Consider the following 23,656-nt stretch of genomic DNA (forward strand, 5'->3'; position numbering starts at 1 on the left):
GATTTGTTGTGACCAACTGTCTTTACTGGGCGTTGATCAAAATGAAACTGGCCCATTCTGTTCTCTGTAAGAACACAGGGGAGCTGAGTCATAAAATAACGTATGCCTGCCTTTCTCTTATTCTTCACTGGTCTTCTCCTCCCTCTGCCATCCCAGCCCCAACTGAGCAGGTCTTACATAAGACTAAGGTACAGTATGTCCTTAGTGAGATATTGGACACCTGCCAGTAATAACAGACACATCACATCTGTCACTTTCCAGCTTGTTTAAAAGGCTGCAGGTAGATAGCGTGTAAAAGCTAACACTTACATGACTGTATAATGGCAGGCAGAGAAAACATGAACAAGCAGTGGAAAATGAAGCAAGGTATAGTGAGTGTGGTTTTGGGGTTGGTTGTTATGCACTCTCAAGTACCCTGGTGTGTCTAATGAAGTACAATGATTATACCCAGCTACCTTTAATACCTCCACGGGGCCTACTACTTGACCTGCTATCCAAAGACATACATGGCTTTGCTGCTATCTCGGTCACACCTAACATCTTATATAAGAACGCCCCACAGAAGAGTTATCTACATTATGACACTACATGGAGAATTCTGTGGGACTGCCCTGAGTGATAGGTCTAGCCATCAGATAATGCAGGGAACACTAGGCCCTATAACAGGTCGAAATTATATGTCATGGTACAAATGTAGGAGGACCCACAATTGCCTTTATACCTGCAATAAAAAGGTGTCATGTCAGCCAATAAACATTCATTAATGTGCCCATGTGCCAGGTAGCTATGGGCAATGCCCACCAGGGGGCAATCTTATTTCAGCCGCCTCTCTTACCTGGACTGTACCAGTGAGGTGTTTTATCAGTCCAAGACAGAGGAACCACAACAGAGTTTAGAACATGACTGAATGATTTAGGTGGGAGCTAAATCTGGTTAACAGTGTCTAGCTACGTCTTTCTCATTATGGATGGGGTGTTCATCTCATCTGTGTTTGCGTTCTTGAGGTTGCGCCTAAAACGGCTTGGGATCCAAGTGTACATACAGTACGTAATGTGAAGTCTACAAGAGTCCTGAAAAACAGTCGACCTACACAAACACATCTGTTTCTTATAGTAAAAGTGTCTTCTCTTTGGTCTGGGTAATACCATTGGTTGAACTTACACTACATAAACTACTGCAGTTTAAGATAATTCATAGGACTTACTACACTCCTGCCCGAATGCATGTAACGCACCCAGAAATGTCACATCTCTGTTAAAGATGCAAAAATCACAAAGGAACCCTATTACATATGCTGTGGTCCTGTGATAAACTGACACCATTTTGGGATAATGTACTGTATGTGCCATCATTTCATTGTGTCTAGGAATTTATATCCACCCATCTCCACAATTATGTCTGTTGGGAAATGTAAATATTGGTGATTAATATCAGAGTAAGTTTTGTAATCTAAGTCTTGCTGCAAAAATAACAAAGTGGAGGACTGAACTATCTAGTGATACTGCTGGATTTTGTGGTCCTCTGTAGCTCAGCTGGTAGAGCACGGCGCTTGTAACGCCAAGGTAGTGGGTTCGATCCCCGGGACCACCCATACACAAAAATGTATGCACGCATGACTGTAAGTCGCTTTGGATAAAAGCGTCTGCTAAATGGCATATTATTATTATTATTAATTATAAAGTTAAACAAAAACCAGAAGTGTTTGACAAAATGTGGAAACCATATGTTGATCATCTTGGAGAATGTGTTGTATAGTGGGCATTTTGTTTTTGTGTTGTGTTGTTTGTGGGGTGCTGTGGAAAAACACTAAAAAACAAATTGTCAAAAAACAAAACACTAAAAAGAACCCCAAAAAAAGACAACTACAACTAAAAAGAAAAAAAGAACTAAAATGAACTTCAAAGCTGTCTGGGGCTGTATGTAGCTCCTTAGATGTTGGTAAACCAAACATGTCATTATCAAGAATGTGGACACCATTAGAGTGCTTTGGAAGCCTGAATCATCCCAGCAGTATATTGGAAGGGATGTTGATCGATCATGGCCATACTATGAGAGACCTCTACTTTCACAAGAATTACAGTAGGGACTGTAAAGTCTTACTTTAAATGGATATCTCCTCTGTCCCAGTCTAAACAAACCCCAAAGTCACAGCAGGAGCTTACAGTTAGAGACAATCTTCTCCTCTGCGAAAGGCCTATTCCACATTTGTCTGTGGGCACTGCTATTTTCCACTCTTAACGACTGCCTGCAAATCCAGCACAAGGAATTGGGACTGAAACGCCACAAATAGTTCAGAGACAGTTTAAGAGGCAGTCTGCAGAGTTTACAGCCTCTTCAGTCCAATCACTATACTAACTTCCAAACTAATGAGAGACAGAGTCAGGGAGAAAATCACATTAGAGAGATAAACAGTTGGGAATGAGGAGGTGATATTGTAAATGCACGTATAACTACATTGTTGGTACAACCATATCTGACGAACACTTTCAAATAATCCAAATATATTTCCACTTGCACATGACAAAGGAACATAGAGAGGGAACACACAGAGTTAAAGAGGAGGGACATCAATAGTTGATGTTGGGGAATCAGAGAGCTGCTCTTGTGGAAACGGTGCTGTGGTGTATCACATTGTCCCCCCGGCTTTACACTTGGCAGAGCAACTAAAGGCCTGGCTGACATAGGGGGTGTTTACCAGGGATAATCAGTCATAAAGGCCCCAGCGCACAATGAGGTCCATCTCAAGGCACAGTGTCATTTAAATGTCCCCTGAACCGACCTGCTGAATTAAATATAAGGTGGCCCAGACAGAGAGAGAGAGAGAGAGAGAGAGAGAGAGAGAGAGAGAGAGAGAGAGAGAGATGGATAAAGGCTTCCTTCTAACTCCACAGGGGCCGAACAAGAATACTTTCAAGCTTGCAACTTGTCGGTTTCTCTCTCAATATTTTCTCTTGTTTAGTCGGTTTCTGTCTCTCATTGTTGTTTTTGAGAACCAGGACATTGGTAGCGAGTTCCATCCCTACATACGTATCACTCGGGGGAAATGTAAGATGTTTACTCGCAGCGTTGACGTGTGTTGAGCTGCTTTGAACCTGGGCTGTGGGAGATGGCTGGCATTAACATTACAGTAGAGAGACAGAGAGAGGCCTCTCTGACAGCCCTCTCTTGGCAGCCCACTAATTACATAGTGGAGATGTGGATTATTGTCAAAGTGAGTTTGACGCAGGTAAACTGCCTCCTGATGGTTCGGTGGAACTCTCACCGTGAACGTGCGACACCTAACTCTTTAAGTGTCGATGAAGTGACTCTGCCCTAATTGTCACAGCCACATTAAGGGAGGCCTGTTAAGCTTGTCAAACATGCAGCACTGGGTTTGACAACATCAAAACGTGTGCTGAGGAAAACTGTCCCATCTATTCCCGCTTTGGTTGCAAATGCTCCGGAATTCACACTGGTTTATTTTCTCTGCCTTTGTGTATATTCTTGAAGGCAAATCTCTTGATGGCAGATCTGCACTTTCCGTGGCACACTTTTCAAGTCACGTCTCGCTTTACTTTGTGAACTTGAAATTAATATTCAGGGAGGGATATTCTGCATAAATGAACAGAATGTTACTAGGTTATTATTCAGTGGGATATAATTTTGACAATACTACATGCTGTACCAACAGCATAGTAATCAGACCACGCCTTACAGAGTCTATAAAAAATGTCTGTCTTCTCTTTGTGCATTCCCTGAATAACGTTATCTCTAGGGCTGTGTGCATCAGTGTACTGTGTCAGGGACTGTGTCAGGATGGTCTGTCGTATCTCCCACCCAGAGGGAAAGGTGAGACCAGGTTTCTATCAACACCTCACTCCCTGTGTGCACCAAGGCTTCATTGTGTGGCAGACAGGGTGCAAAATACCTCCCGACTGCCTTCCTTTGCTATGTTAGATCCCACCGAAAAAGCCACATCTCAGACTGCCCATCTTAATCTTTTATTTTTATTGCTTTTTCTTTGCAACTCTGCCTAGAAGGTCAGCATCCCGGAGTCGCCTCTTCACTGTTGATGTTGAGACTGGTGTTTTGCGGGTACTATTTAATGAAGCTGCCAGTTGAGGACCTGTGAGGCGTCTGTTTCTCAAACTAGGCACTCAAATGTATTTGTCCTCTTGCTCAGTTGTGCACCGGGGCCTCCCACTCCTCTTTCTATTCTGGTTAGAGCCAGTTTGCGCTGTTCTGTGAAGGGAGTAGTACACAGCGTTGTACGAGATCTTCAGTTTCTTGGCAATTTCTCGCATGGAAAAGCCTTCATTTCTCAGAACAACAATAGACTGACGAGTTTCAGAAGAAAGTTATTTGTTTCTGGACATTTTGAGCCTGTAATCAAACCCACAATTACTGATGCTCCAGATACTCAACTAGTCTCAAGAAGGCCAGTTTTATTGCTTCTTTAATCAGCACAACAGTTTTCAGCTGTGCTAACATAATTGCAAAATGGTTTTCTAATGATCAATTAGCCTTTTAAAATGATAAACTTGGATTAGCAAAACACAACGTGCCATTGGCCTCTGTAAGCCTATGTAGATATTCCATAAAAAATCATCAGTTTCCAGCTACAATAGCAATTTTCAACATTAACAATGTCTATACTGTATTTCTGATCAATTTGATGTTATTTTAATAGACAAAAAATTGCTTTTCTTTCGAAAACAAGGACATTTCTAAGTGACCCCAAACTTTTGAACGGTAGTGTATATACTGTATATATATATATATATATATATATATATATATATATATATATATATACAGTGAGCTCCATAATTCACTGGACAGTGACCATTCTTTTGTTATTTTGGTTCTGTACTCTAGCACTTTGAGTTTGAAAGGATACAATGACAATGAGGGTGAAGTGCAGCTTTAATTTGAGGGTATTTTCATACATATCGGATGAACCGTTTACGAATTATAGAAGCTTTTGTACATGGTCCCCCCCATTTTCGGGCATCAAAAATCATTGGACAGTTTAACATAATGTAGAATAAAGTAATCATTGTTAATATTTGGTCGCATATCCTTTGCATGCAATGACTGCTTGAAGTCTGCGATGCATCGCCATCACCAGACGCTGGGTATCTTCCCTGGTGATGCTCTGCCAGGCCTGTACTGCAGCCATCTTCAGTTCCTGCTTGTTTCGGGGACTTATTGCCTTAAGTCTCCTCTTCAGCATGTAAAATGCATGTTCAATTGGATTCAGATCTGGTGATTGACTCGGCCAGTCAAGGTTTTTCCACTTTTTGGCCATCAAAAACCCCTTTGTTGCTCTAGCAGTATGTTTAGGGTCATTGTCTTGTTGCATGATGAAGTGCCGTCCAATGAGTTTGGAGGCATTTGGTTTTATCTGAGCAGATAAAATATTTCTGTAGACTTCAGAATTCATTGTTCAACTTCTGTCTGCAGTCACATCATCGATGAAGACAAGTGAGCCTGTTCCACTGGCAGCCATACAGGCCCAAGCCATAACACCCCCTCCACCATGTTTCACGGAGGAGGTGGTATGCTTTGGATCATGGGCATTTCTTTTTTTTCTCCACACTTTCCTCTTTCCATCACTCTGGTACATGTTAATCTTTGTCTCATCTGTCCACAATACTTTTTTCCAGAACTCTTGGGGCTCTTTTAGGTGCTTTTTAGCTAACTGTAATCTCGCCTTTCTGTTCTTCAGCCTTATCAGTGGTTTGCATCTTGTAGTGTACCCTCTGTAGTGCTGCTGGTGTAGTCTTCTACGTATGGTAGACTTTGACACATCTACACCTGCATCCAGGAGAGTGTTTTTGATCTGTTGGGCTGTTGTCAGGGGGGTTTTCTTCTCCATAGAGAGTATTCTCCGGTCATCCACTACAGTGGTCTTCCTCGGTCTACTGGGTCTTTTGACATAATTGAGTTCACCGGTTGTTTTTTTCTTGTTAATGATGAACCAAACTGTTGACTTGGGCATGGCCAGGGTTTTTGCAATGTTCCTGATTGATTGATTTTCATTTCTGAGCCTTATGACGGCCAGCTTCATTTCCATCGACACTGCTGTCTTCCTCATGTTGTCACACCCCAACAACAATCTCCAAAGGCAATAGCAAAGTCTAGAATCAATACTATTCATCAACAGCTCTCCTGCATTCACTAACGACACAAATTAATACACCTGCCTAACGACACACATCTGTGAAGCGAATTTAACAAATACTTGTAGTACCTTAAAATGGGGGGACCATGTACAAAAGGTGCTGTAATCTCTAAACTGTTCATCCGATATTTATGAAAATACCCTCAAATTAAAGCTGACAGTCTGCACTTCACCCTCATTGTCATTGTATCCTTTCAAACTCAAAGTGCTAGAGTACAGAAATAACAAAAAAATGGTCACTGTCCAATGAATTATGGAGCTCACTGTATATAGGGCTGAACCAGGCCACACTCTCTTGCTCTGTAGTGAACTGTAATAGCATTCACAGGCCAGGCCAGGCTGCCAAACAGTTGCCGTGGCAGCGGGGGTAAACAAACAAATGCTGTACCATGGAATGCAGGAAAATAGTTACTATAGAGTAACTCTGCTGCTGCAGTCGTCCCCTGTCCAGTGCTCAACACTCACATACTGTATCTGGAGGCTTTGCATATCATTAATTGTTTTCAGCTGTTGGACCCGTTGTGGGTTTTTCCTGGGGTCGGACCTTAGTAACATAGTTAGCAGGACTGGAGACCAGGCCACTCTCTGTGAGTGTCTGTTCTGGGTTGAACTGGGTCATGTTTGTCCACATGATTGTTGAGGCGCTGGGTAACATCTCGGCCTGACTTACAGACTCTTGATCTGTGTTTGATCTGAACAGTTGGGACTTCAATTGACCATAGCAACGCAGACTTCAACACACACAACAAACAACACTCCCGGCACGCGTTGAAGTGGATCTGGGTCGGGGTAATACGCTTGAGGAAATGAGACCGGCATTTTTGCAAAGCGGTGCTGGAAAACGATCAGATTTATCTCTCACGTGAATGGAAAGATCGCATATCCATAGTTACAATCAAAACAAGGCTTTATTCCAAGGTTTGACTGCCAAATCTATGCTGATATTCTGTAGTACGGCCCATTAAACACCAATTAATATCATCATACATAATGCCTTGGACATTTACATACACTTCAACCCAAATTGCTTACACAGAATTTCCCACAGAGTCTTTGTGAAAATGTATTGTTATGTAGCAACCAGTCTGTGTAGTATTATTGGTTGCTAGCAGTGGCACAGACTACTACAGTATGTCGCATCCGTCAAGACATCCATTGAGACTTCTTTATACAATGTCTATGGACACAGCTGGAGGCTTGACTCTTGATGCAGGATTGGGATGTGATTGTGGAGCCAAAAGACATGCAGCACGCACACACACACAAACACACACACACACACACCGAACGAACACATCCATCAATCACCAGTATCACCTGCTAGAATAACAAGCCTTTCATCTAATTGTGGCAGCCGGAGGGCTTCGGTTCCACCAGATAGATATCAGTAGTTGCACAACCTCTTCCCATTGTTTTGACTGCTGACGTCAACATGACCATAGAGAAGATTATTGGGGGGAACAAGATGTGCCTCGCTACTGTGTCTGCTATTATGGGAAGCGTTTAGGCACCATTAGCTGCCCATTGTCCAATGTGACTGATGTGTTTGGGGCTCCAGATATGCTTTCAAATGTCTATTTATTTACTGAGTGGGTTCTTAAATAGAGTGGGGAATGTGGGAAAATGCTCTATGGTCTATAATAAATATCTCAACTGGATAACATGTTTGTTAAATAAGTTATAACGTTAAATAACAAATATGACCACAAAGAAGTGTGGTGGGTGAAATAACATGTATCTTTGGGACTAAATAACATCTTATTCTAGCTACCTAAACACCCTGTACTAACCATGCTAAATAATCAACAGTGTAACGCTATGACAGGTCTGGGAACAGTATAGTATACAGACAGTACTCACCATGCCATGGTTGAGCCACTGGGGTATGAAGTTGTCCAGAAGTCTGGGGTAAACCAGGTCTCTGTCATACAAGTACAGGGCCCAGAACATGGTCACCACAAACTGCAGAGAGACAGGGACACAGAGACATAGGAGACATAGTGAGGACATAGGAGACATAGTGAGGACATTGGAGACATAGTGAGGATATAGGATACATTGTGAGGACATAGGATACATAGTGAGGATATAGGATACATAGTGAGGATATAGGATACATAGTGAGGACATAGGAGACATAGTGAGGACATAGGAGACATAGTGAGGACATTGGAGACATAGTGAAAATATAGGAGACATAGTGAGGATATAGGATACATTGTGAGGACATAGGATACATAGTGAGGATATAGGATACATAGTGAGGATATAGGATACATAGTGAGGACATAGGAGACATTGTGAGGACTTAGGAGACATAGTGAGGACTTAGGAGACAGTGAGGACATAGAGAGACATAGTAAGGACATAGAGAGACATAGTGAAGACAAAGAGAGTAGAGACAGTGATGACATCAGTTACATGAAAAGAAGATTAACTATCAAACAATCATGAATCATAAAGATAAACAATCATACAGATAATCCTAATAGAGAAGATCAAATGTTTATGTAACACACAGCAATACAGCTTACATTTCTCAGATAACCCATTCATCAAAAAGTAATGTTTAGGATTAATTCAAAGTTAAACTTCGCTGCACTTCACATAGACATATTGGTTGAGAAGTGGAAATGCTATGATTGAATATTGAAACTATGTGTGGTGGGTCTATAAATATAATAATATGCCATTTAGCAGACGCTTTTATCCAAAGCGACTTACAGTCATGCGTGCATACATTTCTTTTTGTGTATGGGTGGTCCCGGGGATCGAGCCCACTACCTTAGTGTTACAAGCGCCGTGCTCTACCAGCTGAGCTACATGTGACACACATACCATTACACACACAAATGAACATCACCTTGAGCCATGTCATGGCACACACCATCCAGCTAGGCACTGTCATACAGTATATCACCCTATATCCCAGTGGGCAAAACCTGGTTGAAAAGACGTCAGTATTATGTTCTCAGTGGTGGAAAAAGTACCCAATTGTCATACTTGAGTAAAAGTATAGATACCTTCATAGAAAGTTACTCAAGTAAAAGTGAAAGTCACCCAGTAAAACACTACTTGAGTAAAAGTCTAAAAGTATTTGCTTTTAAATATACTTAAGTATCAAAAGTAAAAGTAAAAGTATAAATCATTTCAAATTCCTTATATTAAGCAAAGCAGACGGCACCATTTTCTTGTTTAAAAAATTTACGGATAGCCAGGGGCACACTGCAACACTCAGACATTATTTACAAAATATGCATTTGTGTTTAGTGAGTCCGCCAGAACATAGGCAGTAGGGATGACCACGTGTTCTCTTGATAAGTGCGTGAATTTCACAAAATTCAAAATGTAATGAGTACTTTGGGTTGTCAGGGAAAATGTATGGAGTAAAAAGTACAATATTTTCTTTAGGAATGTAGTGAAGTAAAAGTAAAAGTTGTCAAAAATATAAATAGTAAAGTAAAGTACAGATACCCAAAAAAACTACTTAAGTAGTACTTTAAAGTATTTTTACTTAAGTACTTTACACCACTGTATGCTCTTTTATGAAAACTTATTCTGGTCGCAAACTTGTTGAAAAATGATTTTTTATTTTTTAATGTATTTTTACTGACCAGAATATGTCATCTTCTTCTGACCACCATACGACCAGCTGGTCATAATTCTGACCACTATATTATGTGCTATATTACAATGCCTTCAGAAAGTATTCACACCCCTTGATTTTTTCCACATTTTGTTGTGTTACAGCCTGAATTTTTATGTTGTGCCACTGGCCTACACACAATACCCCATAATGTCAAAGTGGAATTATGTTAAAAAATATATAATAAAGGAAAAGCTGAAATGTCTTTAGTCAATAAGTATTCAACCCCTTTGTTATGGCAAGCCTAAGTATGTTCAGGACTACAAATTTGCTTAACAAGTCACATAATACCTAATCTCTGTACCCCACACATACAATTATCTGTAAGGTCCCACAGCCGAGCAGTGAATTTCAAACACAGATTCAACCACAAAGACCAGGGAGGTTTTCCAATGCTTCGCAAAGAAGGGCACCTATTGGTAGATGGGTAAAAAAAAAAAAAAAGTGAAAAGAAGGAAGCCTGTACAGAATGAAAATATGAATTATGTTTGTAATATTCAATATGTTTGTAATAAGGCACTAAAGTAAAACTGCAAAAAATGTGGCAAAGAAATTAACTTTATGTCCTGAATACAAAGCGTTATGTTTGGGGCAAATCACAACACTGGGTACCACTCTTCATATTTTCAAGCATGGTGGAGGCTGCATCATGTTATGGGTATGCTTGTGCAAAATGTGCAAATATTGTACAATCCAGGTGTGCAAATGTGATGCGTGTGATAGAAGGAGTCAGGCGCAGGAGAGTAATACGCATCCAAAAAGTTTATTCCGTCGATAAACAGTTGCGCAAGCATGCAACAACAACTCCCTGGCAAACAACAAGGTAAGGGTAGCTCAACCGAGCTACACACAGCTCACAACAAACAATCACCCACACAGACAAGGAAGCAGAGGGAACACTTATACAATGACAAATTGGGGATAAGGACCAGGTGTGTGTGATTAATTAGACAAGACAAGTGGAGTGATGATAAATGGATCGGCAGCAGCTAGTAAGCCGGTGACGACGAACGCCAAAACCTGCCTGAACAAGGAGGGGAGGCAGCCTTCGGGGAAGTCGTGACAGCAAAGCTCTTAGAGACTTACCCAGGGGTGTGAATACTTATGTAAATTAGGTATTTCTGTATTTCATTTTCAATCAATTTGCAAACATTTGTATAAACATGTTTTCACTTTGTCATTATGGGTATTGTGTGAAGATAGGTGAGGAAAGAAAATATATTTAATCAATTTTAGATTGAAGCTGTAACACAACAAAATGTGGAATAAGTCAAGAGGTATGAATACTTTCTGAAGGCACTGTATATACTGGTCATAGTTAAGACCTCATCATAACCTGCTAATGACCACCTGATTACAGATTATTACCTACTGTAAAAAGTATTTCAGAGGATAAAGTTTGATATTGAAAACACTGTTCATTACATTTATATTTGTTTCCATAGACACCAATTAAAGTTTCAATCTGCAACATATTCTTACAAAAACAATTATACACTACAGGTCAAAAGTTTTAGAACACCTCAATTTTTCCAGTTTTGATTGAAATTCACACAGGTTAATGTCTTAATGTACTCTGGAATTAAAGCATAGAACAAATAAACAATTGGAGACAAAAAAAGAAATAATGGAATCGTTTTGTTTAAGAAAATGTAATCAACATTTCTGACTCATTAAAGTAGCCACCTTTTGCAGACATAACAGCCGAACACACTCGTGTCATTCTTTCTTCAATGGAAATCAAATGTTGTTCGGAAAGTTCTTCCCAACACTGATGCAGAAGTTCCCACAAATGTGTTGCACTTGTAGGTTGCTTTGCTTTCACCCTTCTGCCCAGTTCATCCCAAACCAGCTCGATGGGGTTTAAGTCTGGAGACTGTGCTGGCCATTCCATGATTTGAAGCCTACCATCTTCTTATTTTCTTCTAAGGTAGTTCTGACATAGCCTGGAGGTGTGTTTTGGGTCATTATCTTGCTGTAGGATGAACCCCTGACCAACTAGGTGTACACCAGATGATGTTGCATGGCACTGCAAAATGCTGTGGTAGCCGTTTTGGTTCAGGGTGCCACTCACTCTGTGCAAGTCGCCGACTCTGGATCAAGCAAAAGAGCCCCGACCATCACACTTCCTCCTCCATGTTTGACAGTTGGTGTCACACACTGAGGAACCATCCTTTCGCCTACTCGACGGCGTACAAAAACCCTGCGTGATGAACCGAAGATTTCACATTTTGATTCAACGGTCCATAAGACCTTCTTCCAGTCTTCAGTAGTCCACTGGCGGTGCATCATGGTCCAGGCAAGCCTCTTTTTCTTATTTTGCCATCTTAGCAATGTCTTTCTTACTGCCACTCAAACTGTCAAACCTGCAGCTCAAAGTTGAAACTGAGACTTGCTTACTTCGACCAGTGTTAAGCTGTGCTTGAAGCTGTTGTCCTGTGAGCCGCCTATCACGCAAGCTGTTGACTCTCAGAAACTGGTTTTCTGATTCTGTTGTGGCTTTGGGTCTACCAGACCTCTTCCTGTCAGAGTTTCCTCCAGTTTCCAAGTGCCTTTTGGTGGTGTAGGAAACTGTACTCACTGACACCTTGGCTTTCTTTGCAGGAAAGACCTACACTTTTAAGGGTTATAATGGTCTGTCTGTTTTCCTTTGTTAATTGCCTTTTTCTCACCATTATGATAGCTATATACTACTTCCTGCAGTACAATACTGTCCAAATACTGCTTAAGAGGGTGTAGTAACACAGTCTGTTCCAACACCACTTTTATACAGACAGAGGGTTTGTAAGTAATCAACAAAAGTTGGGACACCTGTTGGAATTGTTAGCATCAACTTTCAAGGTTTAATTTACCTCCATTGCTGCAGAATAGCTGTAAGTTGTTAACCCATTACTTGTTCTCTGAAAAATATTTTTGTATTATTCTGAAATGTACATTATTTTTCAGTTTTTGGTAAACTAAACTTTTTTTTTTTTTTTTACCTCTGGCAGTTTACCGCTTGTCTTTGTAACATTTCAGATTATTCACTGGACTTGAATTGCTTAAATTACAATAAAAACAGGAAAAATGGGAGTGTTCTAAAACTTTTGACCGGTAGTGTACATCAAAACATTTTGCACAACTGCATACAGTAATCGTTTCATAATTCACCCACAGACATTACATGCATAGAAAGACTGGGACACAGAATATATAAAGGCTCATTGTTTTATTTGATTAATGATTAATAAGAGTGGTGTGATGAGGTAGATCCTCACCAAGGACCTCTGAGCACAGAAGGCGATCTGGAGCGTAGTGGCCCTCTTGCAGAGTCATGTGACGGGTCAGATCTGCAGTGAAGAGAATCAGCGCATTACAACTATATCAATTTGAGATTTATTTATTTTTAACTAGAAAAGGACACTCCTGAAGAAACTTTGTGGACTCAGCTGACTAAATGTATTTCCATGGTACTAGTTGAAGAGGTTTGTGGCAGTTATAGTTTAGAGGTGTCTGATCTTTCCATGACATAGACTGACCAGTGAATCCAGGTGAAAGCAATGAACCCTTATTAATATCACCTGTTAAATCCACTTCAATCAGTGTAGATGAAGGGGAGGAGACAGGTTAAAGAAAGATTTTTAAGCCTTGAGACAATTGAGACATGGATTGTGTATGTGTGCCATTCAGAGGCACCTTGTAGAGACCATGAATTGAGGCTGTTCGGAGGGCAAAATGGGGTGCAACTCAATATTAGGAAGGTGTTCCTAATGTTTTGTACACTCATTGTACATACTTTGTGTCCTCCTCCACCACGATGGTCAGGGGCATATTTTAGGACATTCCAGAGGGCCCACAACACATCAACCTCCTGAGTTTTCTGACTTTTCATGACACTTACTGTAAGCATAAAAAGAGAAGAAAATAAATTAACGATTGGCATAATGAGGGCATGCAGGACATGACAGAACAGTAATACACAGTAAAATATATATTTAACAGTCAGAATCTACAAAAATGTTTCATTAACCAGGTTTCCATCCAACCTTTTTATGCAAGTAAAGTACATGTTGGAAAAAAATACTGTATCTAATTTACATACTGTAAGTATTCACACCCCTGAGTCAATACTTTGTAGAAACACCTTTGGCAGCGATTACAGCTGTGAGTCTTTCTGGGTAAGTCTGTAAGAGATTTCCACACCTGGATTGTGCAACATTTGCCCATTATTCTTTTCAAAATTCTTCAAGCTCTGTCAAATTGGTTGTTGATCATTGCTAGACAACCATTTTCAGGTCTTGCCATAGATTTTCAAGTTGATTTAAGTCAAAACTGTAACTTGGCCACTCAATAACATTCACTGTCTTCTTGGTAAGCAACTCCAGTGTAGGCCTTGTGTTTTAGGTTATTTTCCTGCTAAAAGGTGAATTCATTCATCTCCCAGTGTCTGGTGGAAAGCAGACTGAACCAGGTTTTCCTTTAGGATTTTTTCCTGTGCTTTGCTCCATTACGTTAATTTTTTATCCTGAAAAACTCCCCAGTCCTTAACGATTACAAGCATACCCATAACATGATGCAGCCACCACTATGCTTGAAAATATGGAGAGTGGTAATCAGTAATGTGTTATATTGTATTTGCCCCAAACATAACACTTAGTATTCAGGACAAAAAGTGAATTGCTTTGCCACATTTTTTGCAGTATTACTTTAGTGCCTTATTGCAAACAGGATGCATGTTCTGGAATATTTTTATTCTGTACAGGCTTCCTTTTCACTCTGTCATTTAGGTTAGTATTGTGAAGTAACTACAACGTTGTTGATCCATACTCAGTTTTCTCCTATCACAGCCATTAAACTCTGTAACTGTTTTAAAGTCACCATTGGCCTCATGGTGAAATCCCTAAAACTGAGTTAGGAAGGACGCCTGTATCTTTGTAGTGACTGGGTGTATTGATACACCATCCAAAGTGTAATTAATAACTTCACCATGCTCCAAGGGATATTCCTTTTTTTTACCCATCTACCAATAGGTGCCCTTCTTTGCCAGGCATCGGAAAACCTCCCTGGTCTTTGTGGTTAAATCTGTATTTGAAATTCACTGCTCGACTGAGGGACCTTACAGATAATTGTATATGTGGGGTATAGAGATTATGTAGTAATTTAAAAATCATGGTCAACAGTATTATTGCACACAGTGAGTCCATGCAACTTATTATGTGACTTGTTAAGCACATTTTCACTCCTGAACTTATTTAGGCTTGCCATAACAAAGGCTTGCCATAACAACAGCTTTTCATTTGTAATTAATTTGTAAACATTTTGAAAAACAAAATTCCGCTTTGACATTATGGGGTATTGTGTGTAGGCCAGTGACAAAACATCTCAATTTAATCAATTTTAAATTCAGACTGTAACACAACAAAATGTGGAAAAATTCAAGGGGTGTGAATACTTTCTGAAGGCACTGTAGGTAGCCTACCCTACTGTATCTGCGAGCTGTTGGCTAGAGTGCACGTGCCAAGACCAAAGTGGGCACATTCGCTATTTAATACAAAATGTATTGTAACAAAACCATCAGTAGAGTTGAAAATGCATGGAAACCCATTTAACTTGTATTTCTTATTCGGTACATGGGAATTTAACTGCAAAAGTTATTTTTATGTGCACTACGTCATCACGCCCAGCCTTTTATCACAAACAAGTCAATTTGATGGAAACCCATCTCTGTTGGGAAAATGTGCGTTTTTATGCGTATTTGGGAATATTCACATGAAAATCTGTCACCAATTGGATGGAAACCTAGCTGTTGTTTATGTCAAATGTCTCAACTGCTCACATTTACTTACCAATTACAATGGAGAGCACACACTAGTGGTAGCAAAGGCTTGTTTGCTCCTCTGTCCCTTATATTGAAGTGGAACATTAATTCATTGGTCATCAATATGAAACATTTTAAGAAAGAGTGGCGCAGCGGTCTAAGGCACTGCATCTCAGTGCTTGAGGCGTCACTACAGACCCCCTGGTTTGATTCCAGGCTGTATCACAACCGGCCGTGATTGGGAGTCCCATAGGGCGGCGCACAATTGGCCCAGCGTCGTCTGGGTTTGGCCGGTGTAGGCCGTCATTGTAAATAAGAATTTGTTCTTAATTGACTTGCCTAGTTAAATAAAGGTCAAATTTAAATTAATAAAAATGAAACAGTAGTTGGATAATAACCATTTTTAACTCATCTCTAAATGCTTAATCCAAATACATGTAATATTCAAACAACCTTTTATAAACACAACGCTCCATAATCCTCAGGACATTGACCCGGACAGGGGTTCCCCCAAATGAGGACAGCTTTTCAGTCTTAAAAAAAGAAAGGTAAATGTAAAAATTAATGTATGTGTAAAGAGACAATAAAATATTATATTTTTCAAAAGTTATGTGTCTGTCATATAATTCCTGCAACAAATATTAGAACTGGGTGTAATTGGCAAATCTTTTCCTATTCTCTGCAACTGCACACATGTGTGAGTTTGAGTGAGCGACAGCGAGAATGAGCAAGAGAGAAATGGGAAAAACTTTACATGACTCACCAAGGGAGGTATCTCTTGAATCAGGACAACCTTCTTGCACCTGAAACCTGAAAAAAATGGAGTTAAATAGGATTTTATTTGCTTTACAAACGTGTATTATTAGAAGCGGTGCTATTCCAATTGGATCTACTTACACCAATTGGATCTACTTACTCAGGCAATCATGGGCAGCTGAATAGCATGTCTCTTGGGGAATCCAATCTCAGTGAGGCCTGATGCAATGAAAAAAAGTTAATGATCATCAGCATAGCTAGTACAAACCTAGCTCTTACAAAGCTTATTAGTAGGAATCAATACACATTGAAGTTCAGAGTATCAAAGAGAGAGAAAAAACATTTTCCACACAAAACTGTCAATGACTATGGATTTAAGGAGGGGTTGGTCTGCTCTCTCCTTTCCCTGGGATGTAGCAGAATAGGTCACTGGTAACTGAGTGGGTGGCCAAGCACTGCTGTAGAAGCCGTGCATCAGGTCATTGACATGTTTCAAGAACTTTAAAGACCAAGACAAATCATGATTAACCATTACCTAAGGTCTTTACTAAGTTAGACTTAGTCTAGCAAGTACATTGACTATGTTGCCCCTCAGCAATCTGGCAGTCAGGCAGACAGATTGAGAGAGATAGAGCGAGAGATAGACAGCAAAACATCTGCTATTTAATTGTCTTAGTCAGCTGGAGAACTTCTGTATTCCTTTCCTTTTTTACCGCCTCCATCCTTCCATCCAAGCTAGAACCCACTGGGCACAGACGTCAATTCAACGTCTATTACACGCTGGTTCAACGTAATTTCATTTCAATGATGTGGAAACAACGTTGATTCAACCAGTGTGTGCCCAATGTTTCCTGTATGTTTATTCATCCACCATCTCTCTCTCACTCTCTCTCTCTCTCTCTCTCTCTCTCTCTCTCTCTCTCTCTCTCACACACACACACACACTCACACAGCTAGCATGTCACAATGTTGACATGATAACAATCTTTTTTATAAGTTATTGTGATCATCATCTCTCTCTCTGTCTTCCGCTCTCTCTCTCTCACTCAAACACACACACTCACAAAAAACACACACACGTTTACTGTCATTCACTAAACAGACATCAAAATGAAAACTTACCATGTCAATGGAGGATTAGCCAGAGAGCTAACGTTAGTTAGCTAAAGTTAGCCCGCTAAGTTAGCTAACGTTAGCTAGCTAGCAAATCTTTCCTTGACGTTCTTCTCCCCAACAAACCACCGCTTTACTTACAAAAGTAAAACAAGAATGCAGGAGAACAGGGAACTTAGCAGTCAAATATATATATATTTTTTGTGTACATTTTCAGAAACTGTCATTGTTTTCCAACTGTGTTATTGTGTAGCCTACCGGGTGCTTTGTCCCAACGGCCTTATGGAATGTTGATGCTGAAGCAAGCAGGCTGCCTACTGCACGCAGAGATCTATTGCTGCGCGTGAAGCACAGATTCCAATCCAAGTTTCAACTGGAACTGATATGCCTACCTCCTTATTTAGCCACTGAAATTAAAATACAATTACTGCACGCATTATGTTAATTGCTTAAAAGCTTTAAGGGGAAATATAATAGTCATATTTTCAGGATCAAATTGAGGTGCAATAATTTTGGACTAATTAGTGATTTAAATTAATGCGATAAAAATAGGATTTTGTAAATCCTGGTGAATTGTAGTAGGATATTGAAATAATAGGCCTATGTGTTATTTGTTAAATTCAGATATTTTTTTTGTTAGTTATACAACATAAAAATTGCATTCAGTGGAACAGAAGAAAATGTGCAGCCCAATAAACAGTACAATTAGCTAACACAGACAAAATATTACCATTAGAAGCCAACACACACAGCAAGCTAACAGATATCATTAATTAAACATCCATTATTTAATTGTACTGCAGTTTTACTGCATTTTAACAGCATTTAATTTTTGTAAAGGTATTATTGTTCTTGTATATCTTATGTTATGGAAATGAATGTGCACTTTTTAATTTGATGGACTGCAACTACGAAAAAGCTGCCATATCCTTTAGTAAAAGCAAAAGCATTTATAGCATCGGAGATTCTCTAAATTAGGGACCATCTCTGATAGCTATAGGACCGCAGAGACTGTCAACTATTTTTACTTTCAATGACCTAGCAAATTCGATGACTTTGAGGTGAAATATATCACATTTCTTAGTTTTTTAATATTGGCATTTCATACCTTGCCGAATAAAATCCTTAAATGGCCCTACTCCTGAAAAAGGTAATCGGGCCGGATAAGCTGAAATGGACTCGGCCCGAGTACCATTAGCCGGAATCCAGAGTAATATGATTCTGCCGGACTCGGGAAGAGCTCAGCCCGCATGAAGCCCCCCAAGTCCATGCCGAGTCCTCCGAGTCTCAAACGGAATAGGCACGTGCCCAGCGTGTTGACTGGGTACAGTATGCCGTGAGACCTTAACCCACTTTGGTGCGCTCTGCCAGCTGTTGTTTGCCAACTGTTTTAAGCTGAATCATGCAAATCCTGCTGAAAAAGAACATTACTCCAATTTAAATAATTTTAATGGTTCTAGTGTCTTATATCCAATGGGTGAATGACCCCAAACACTATGTACATGTTTATATAGATTGGTGTCTATTAATTGAGTAGCATTTAGATAACTGGTCAGTAGTTCAATCAGATTTCAACCAAAAACCAGATATCAAGCAAAATAAGACGTATTTTTCAAAAAGACATCGTGAAAAAGACGTCGTAATCTGGTTGTGATCTGGTTATAAGACGTCCAGACCAGATTCTTTATCAGGTCGTATGCCCACTGGGATGTATGTCACAGAGCGAACCGGAGAAGCTATGGGCCCAGGGGGTCAAATAACCATGAATGTTTACATGCTGCCCATGTTATCCCAAGACAATATAGGTCAAGCTATCCACAAAAGATATATGCGTAATATCTATAGGTATAATAAAAATAAAAATACATTATATTTTCAGTCAAATACAGTATGTTCATAATTTGACAGGCAATGTAATGGTCTATTGGGGTTTTCCAGACCATTTCTGCCCTCGTTTTATGCCCTCTGGACACACCATGCCCCTCAGGTCATCATATACCCAGGAAATCCCCTGGTTTTGTGGCCTGGCTCTTCTCTTCCTTGTCTCTCCCTGAGGTTTCCTGCTTGGCCTGGCTTGGGTTGAGCTTGACCCTGCTGCCCCCACAGTCTGCCCCTCTGAGGACCAGTCCTGGAGCACAAAGATGTTAGCCTCTGACCTGAGCACTAGCTATCTCCTTCATCCAGGCTGCCTGGCACTCTCCGACTAACACAGAGGCAAGCTAGCGCTAAAGCCCACCATGCCGCGTGAGATGAAGCGAAGCGACAGTTCTGGAGGCTAATGTTTCATATCAGCATACCATAATTAATCCCTAAGAGGTGACTTCTTCTCCGCTCCTTGTCTCTTATCCTGATGCTTCTCCACCAGCCCTGTATGCCTCTTGTAAGAAGGACAGCAGTAAGCTTGTGAGGAGATCAAACGCACAGCAAAAACAAGCATGTTACTGTCGAGTGTACAGGCTTTGAAAGGGGGTATTTGAAGTTCCAGCTCCGTGGAGTGGAGCAGCTTCCTCGATGAAAGAATTCCAGTTCTGCCCGTAATCCTTTTGATCCAGACAGTTGTAACTGCTCCCGACCCTACCCAACTACCCAACCTATTTGCATTAACCGACCTCGATTAGGGATTTGACAGAATCCTGTTTTGCTTCGTACTCTCACATTATTTAGCTGGATCTACGGTTTCCAGTAAGTCTCTTGCCACTGTGGCCAAATAAACAGGCTGCACTACAAGGCCACAGCAAGCAGGCAGGCCTGCTGAATGGAGAGCATTGACTCTGAGGGAGCAGCTTATTACAGCCCCTCGAAAGCGAGAAACAGCATTTCTTATTTCCTCTCCAAGGTGCAGAGTGTGAGTAAATGGACTCAGTCTGAGACAGGTAGTTTATTTAGACATTTCACATTTCCACACCCTCAGCCCTTTTAGCTGCATGGGCTCCATGTCGTTGGGCCCGTAGGGAAACCACACCTGGCCCCATCAGGGGCCTCCAGGCCTGTCCAGGAGCCAAACCATCTACAGCCCAGCCGAGGGGGATGGAATTACCTGGTCTGCCATCTGCGCCTCAGACGGATGCATATGAAATGCCCCCGCTATTGTGCCCTGATGGCACACTCTCCTCTTTCATCACGTGGAGAGGTGGGAAGAATGGAGGGGTGCGCTCAACCCTGCCAGGGATGCATTCACACCTGACCAATGAAGGGAGACTACACACACACACATACACACTCAAACCAGAGCAGCACGCAGAGTACAGATACACACATATTACCATTACCCAGCATCAACGCTAATGGGGGCTCATTTCCCGGCATTAGCTGCGGTGCAAATGACATCCATTGTGTGGTGTGTAAACTGAACTGTGTGGCCAGCTCTCAGACAGCGGCTGGTGCCAAGTGGCTCCTCATATAGCAGCCTGCACTGCTCTGTGACGGTGACGCTAAAAGGGTTCTTCAGCTGTCCCCATAAGAGAACCCTTTGAATAACTATTTTTGGTTCCAGGTAGAACCCAACAGGGCTCTACCTGAAACCAAAAAGGGTTCTCCTATGGGGACAGCCGAAGAACCCTTTTGGAACCTTTTTTTCTAAGAGTGTAGCAACTGGTCCCTGGTTTCTAGGAGGACATCTAAGGAGCAGCGCGTCATCTCGCTCTCTCCACTCTGCTACTCTGATGACTCATGTCTTACAGCCTACCTAAGTAGAAGAACACAGGATCAAACTCAGGTCACAGCACACATCACATGATCTCTGGTAAGCAGGGCCTGTGATGTACATAACACGCATGTCCCTACTTCAGTATAGGTCAAAAATAGACATCATGATGATGACAGGACATGCAATGTTTTTCTTCCTTATTACACAGTCATGAAATTATTTCCCTCTCTTTTGGCTCGAGGCCTGGAAAAAACGGTATACTAGCAACCAGTACCTTTCCACTATAATTCAAATATTTGCCCAGTACCTTATAAATTCACATCCCTGTATGAACCGTTCATCGCCTGCTGCCTGGGCATCCTGGCCCCTCGCCACCACCTCACTATATAAAACTAAAACATCACCTCTCCCTGATAACAGGAAAAGTGGCAGCAGCAAAGACCCAATTTAAATATTTTCCAAGTAATTATCAGATGGCGATCACAGACACAAGGGCATATAAAAGTATGACAAACACACAGTATTTCCTTTTTCTCCCAGGTCTCAGCCCTCTGGTCCTGCTGCTCGCTGCCCGCGGCATGACACCCAGCCAGATAGATGACTTGGCATTTGCAAAGCAAATGGTCCGTGCTGCATCCAAGATAATGTGTGTTGGTGTCCCTACTTGGCTTATGCAAAGGCCAGTGCAGTCCAGGATAGGCCACAGGCAGCAATATGCAGCAGGGAAAGAATGCCGACAGTGTCCATTAACTCACACAGAAGGCTAGCTAGGGGACTTTTCCTTTCCGTTAGCCTTGCTGTTTCACCTGCGATGTGTGAGACAACCCTAGATTTGGCTGACCTACATATAGACTAAAGACTAGCATGTGTCTGGTGAGGTAGGAGAAAAACAGACACTTGTTTATTAGGTGTGGAGTTGTTGAGTTTCTGTTCTATTTCTCATATACAGGTAACTGCCAAAATAATGGAAACAGGTAACTGCCAAAATAATGGAAACTTTTGAGTAAATGAGGGATACAAAGTATATTGAAAGCAGATGCTTCCACACAGGTGTGGTTCCTGAGTTATTTAAGCAATAAACATCCCATCATGCTTAGGATCATGTATAAAAATGATTATTTTGGCTATAGGATGACAATTCCCCCATCCACAGGGCACGAGTGGTCAATGAATTTGATGAGCATGAAAACGATGTAAACCATATGCCATGGCCGTCTCAGTCACCAGATCTCAACCCATTTGAACAGTTCTGTGAGATTTTGGAGCGACGCTCCAAATGATGGAATTTCTCGTGGAAGAATGGTGTCGCATCCCTCCAATAGAGTTCCAGACACTTCTATGCCAAGAAGGTGCATTGAAGCTGTTCTGGTAGTGGTGGCCCAACACCCTATTAAGACACTTGATGTTGGTGTTTCCTTAATTTTAGTAGTTACCTGTAGATCAAAGAAGCTGTAGTTACGCCTCATGTCCACCAGACGCATCAAACTCTTTGCGTTCCGGCGGAAGTAATTTATTGTCAATGGAGCAGTCCGCAACGCTGCGCTGGGGATGCCGCACTAGGCTGCGGTGCATTCTGTGTACCGCATGCGTTCAATATTTTCCATTTGTGCTTTATTTTACTGTGCAGTGGTACAAACGGAAGTACAGTCACAGACTCAAACTAGCTAACTTTTAGCTAGTTGAAAAGCGAAGCACTTTTTACATGGAAAAATAAAATGCATATGCATCTGGTGGACATCGGGCATTAGTGGTGTGTGGGTTAGCTGTTTGTTCAGCCGCATCCACCTGCAATTTCTAATAACCCATCCGCAACCACCCGACTATATGTGATTTAAAAAATCTGAGGCCCGCACCCGACCCTAATCCGCAAATATAGAAAAAGGCTACAGTCAGAGACGGCAGAATTATTTTTTTGACAGGTGATGCAGGATTCTTTTGCCTGATTTAGAAGCCTATGTTTCTGCTTATAATTTCCAACATTTTGGTAGATTATTTGTTAGTCACTTGTCTATACTGTAATTAGATACATGCAGCTTCTCTTCTGTCATATGTTGCCCTAGAACCTAAACAAACCCTTGCTCACCAGAATGTCACAAATCGATAGAATTAATGCTTCAATCTAGTTGACGTCGGTAAAGTTCTCTGTCAACTCTGCTTCTTTCGCAAAAAAAAATATGTTTAGGGATCAGGGAGAAAACGCAATAACTCTAGAAACACTGGAAAGATTTTCTGTGCAAAATGTCCAAATGACATCAGTTTGACCAGTTGTCTATGATCTATGTATTGTAGGCACCTGAGCTGAGCCATAAGGGAGACTAGGCATCTATGTAGCCTGTTTTTTGTCTCCCAACTTTGGTTTTGAAATAACCATCATCCACTAATTAACTAGTCATTTTTACAGTTTAAGTGTTTGAGCTAGTAATGTACATGGGTGTAGTGCTGCCGGAGTGTGGAGGAGCTGCTCTCCCTCACTGTTTTCAATTTGAGAATACACAGAGCTGGTAAGAATATTTCTGGAAAATGAATTATACA

At 41.0% G+C, this 23,656-nt stretch overlaps 1 protein-coding gene across 1 annotated transcript in view; it reads right to left on the reverse strand.

The window, feature by feature from the left end:
• Positions 1 to 23,656, reverse strand: part of LOC311107138 (androgen-induced gene 1 protein-like) — a 64,610-nt gene that overhangs the window by 19,213 nt on the left and 21,741 nt on the right. The window contains exon 3 of the mRNA XM_084149638.1: positions 8,027 to 8,128. Within this exon, the coding sequence (XP_084005764.1) occupies positions 8,027 to 8,128 (102 nt within the window). The remainder of the gene's footprint in view (positions 1 to 8,026; positions 8,129 to 23,656) is intronic.

This window comes from Coregonus lavaretus (assembly GCF_964263955.1).
Source record: "Coregonus lavaretus genome assembly, chromosome: 31".
Lineage (NCBI taxonomy): Eukaryota > Metazoa > Chordata > Actinopteri > Salmoniformes > Salmonidae > Coregonus > Coregonus lavaretus.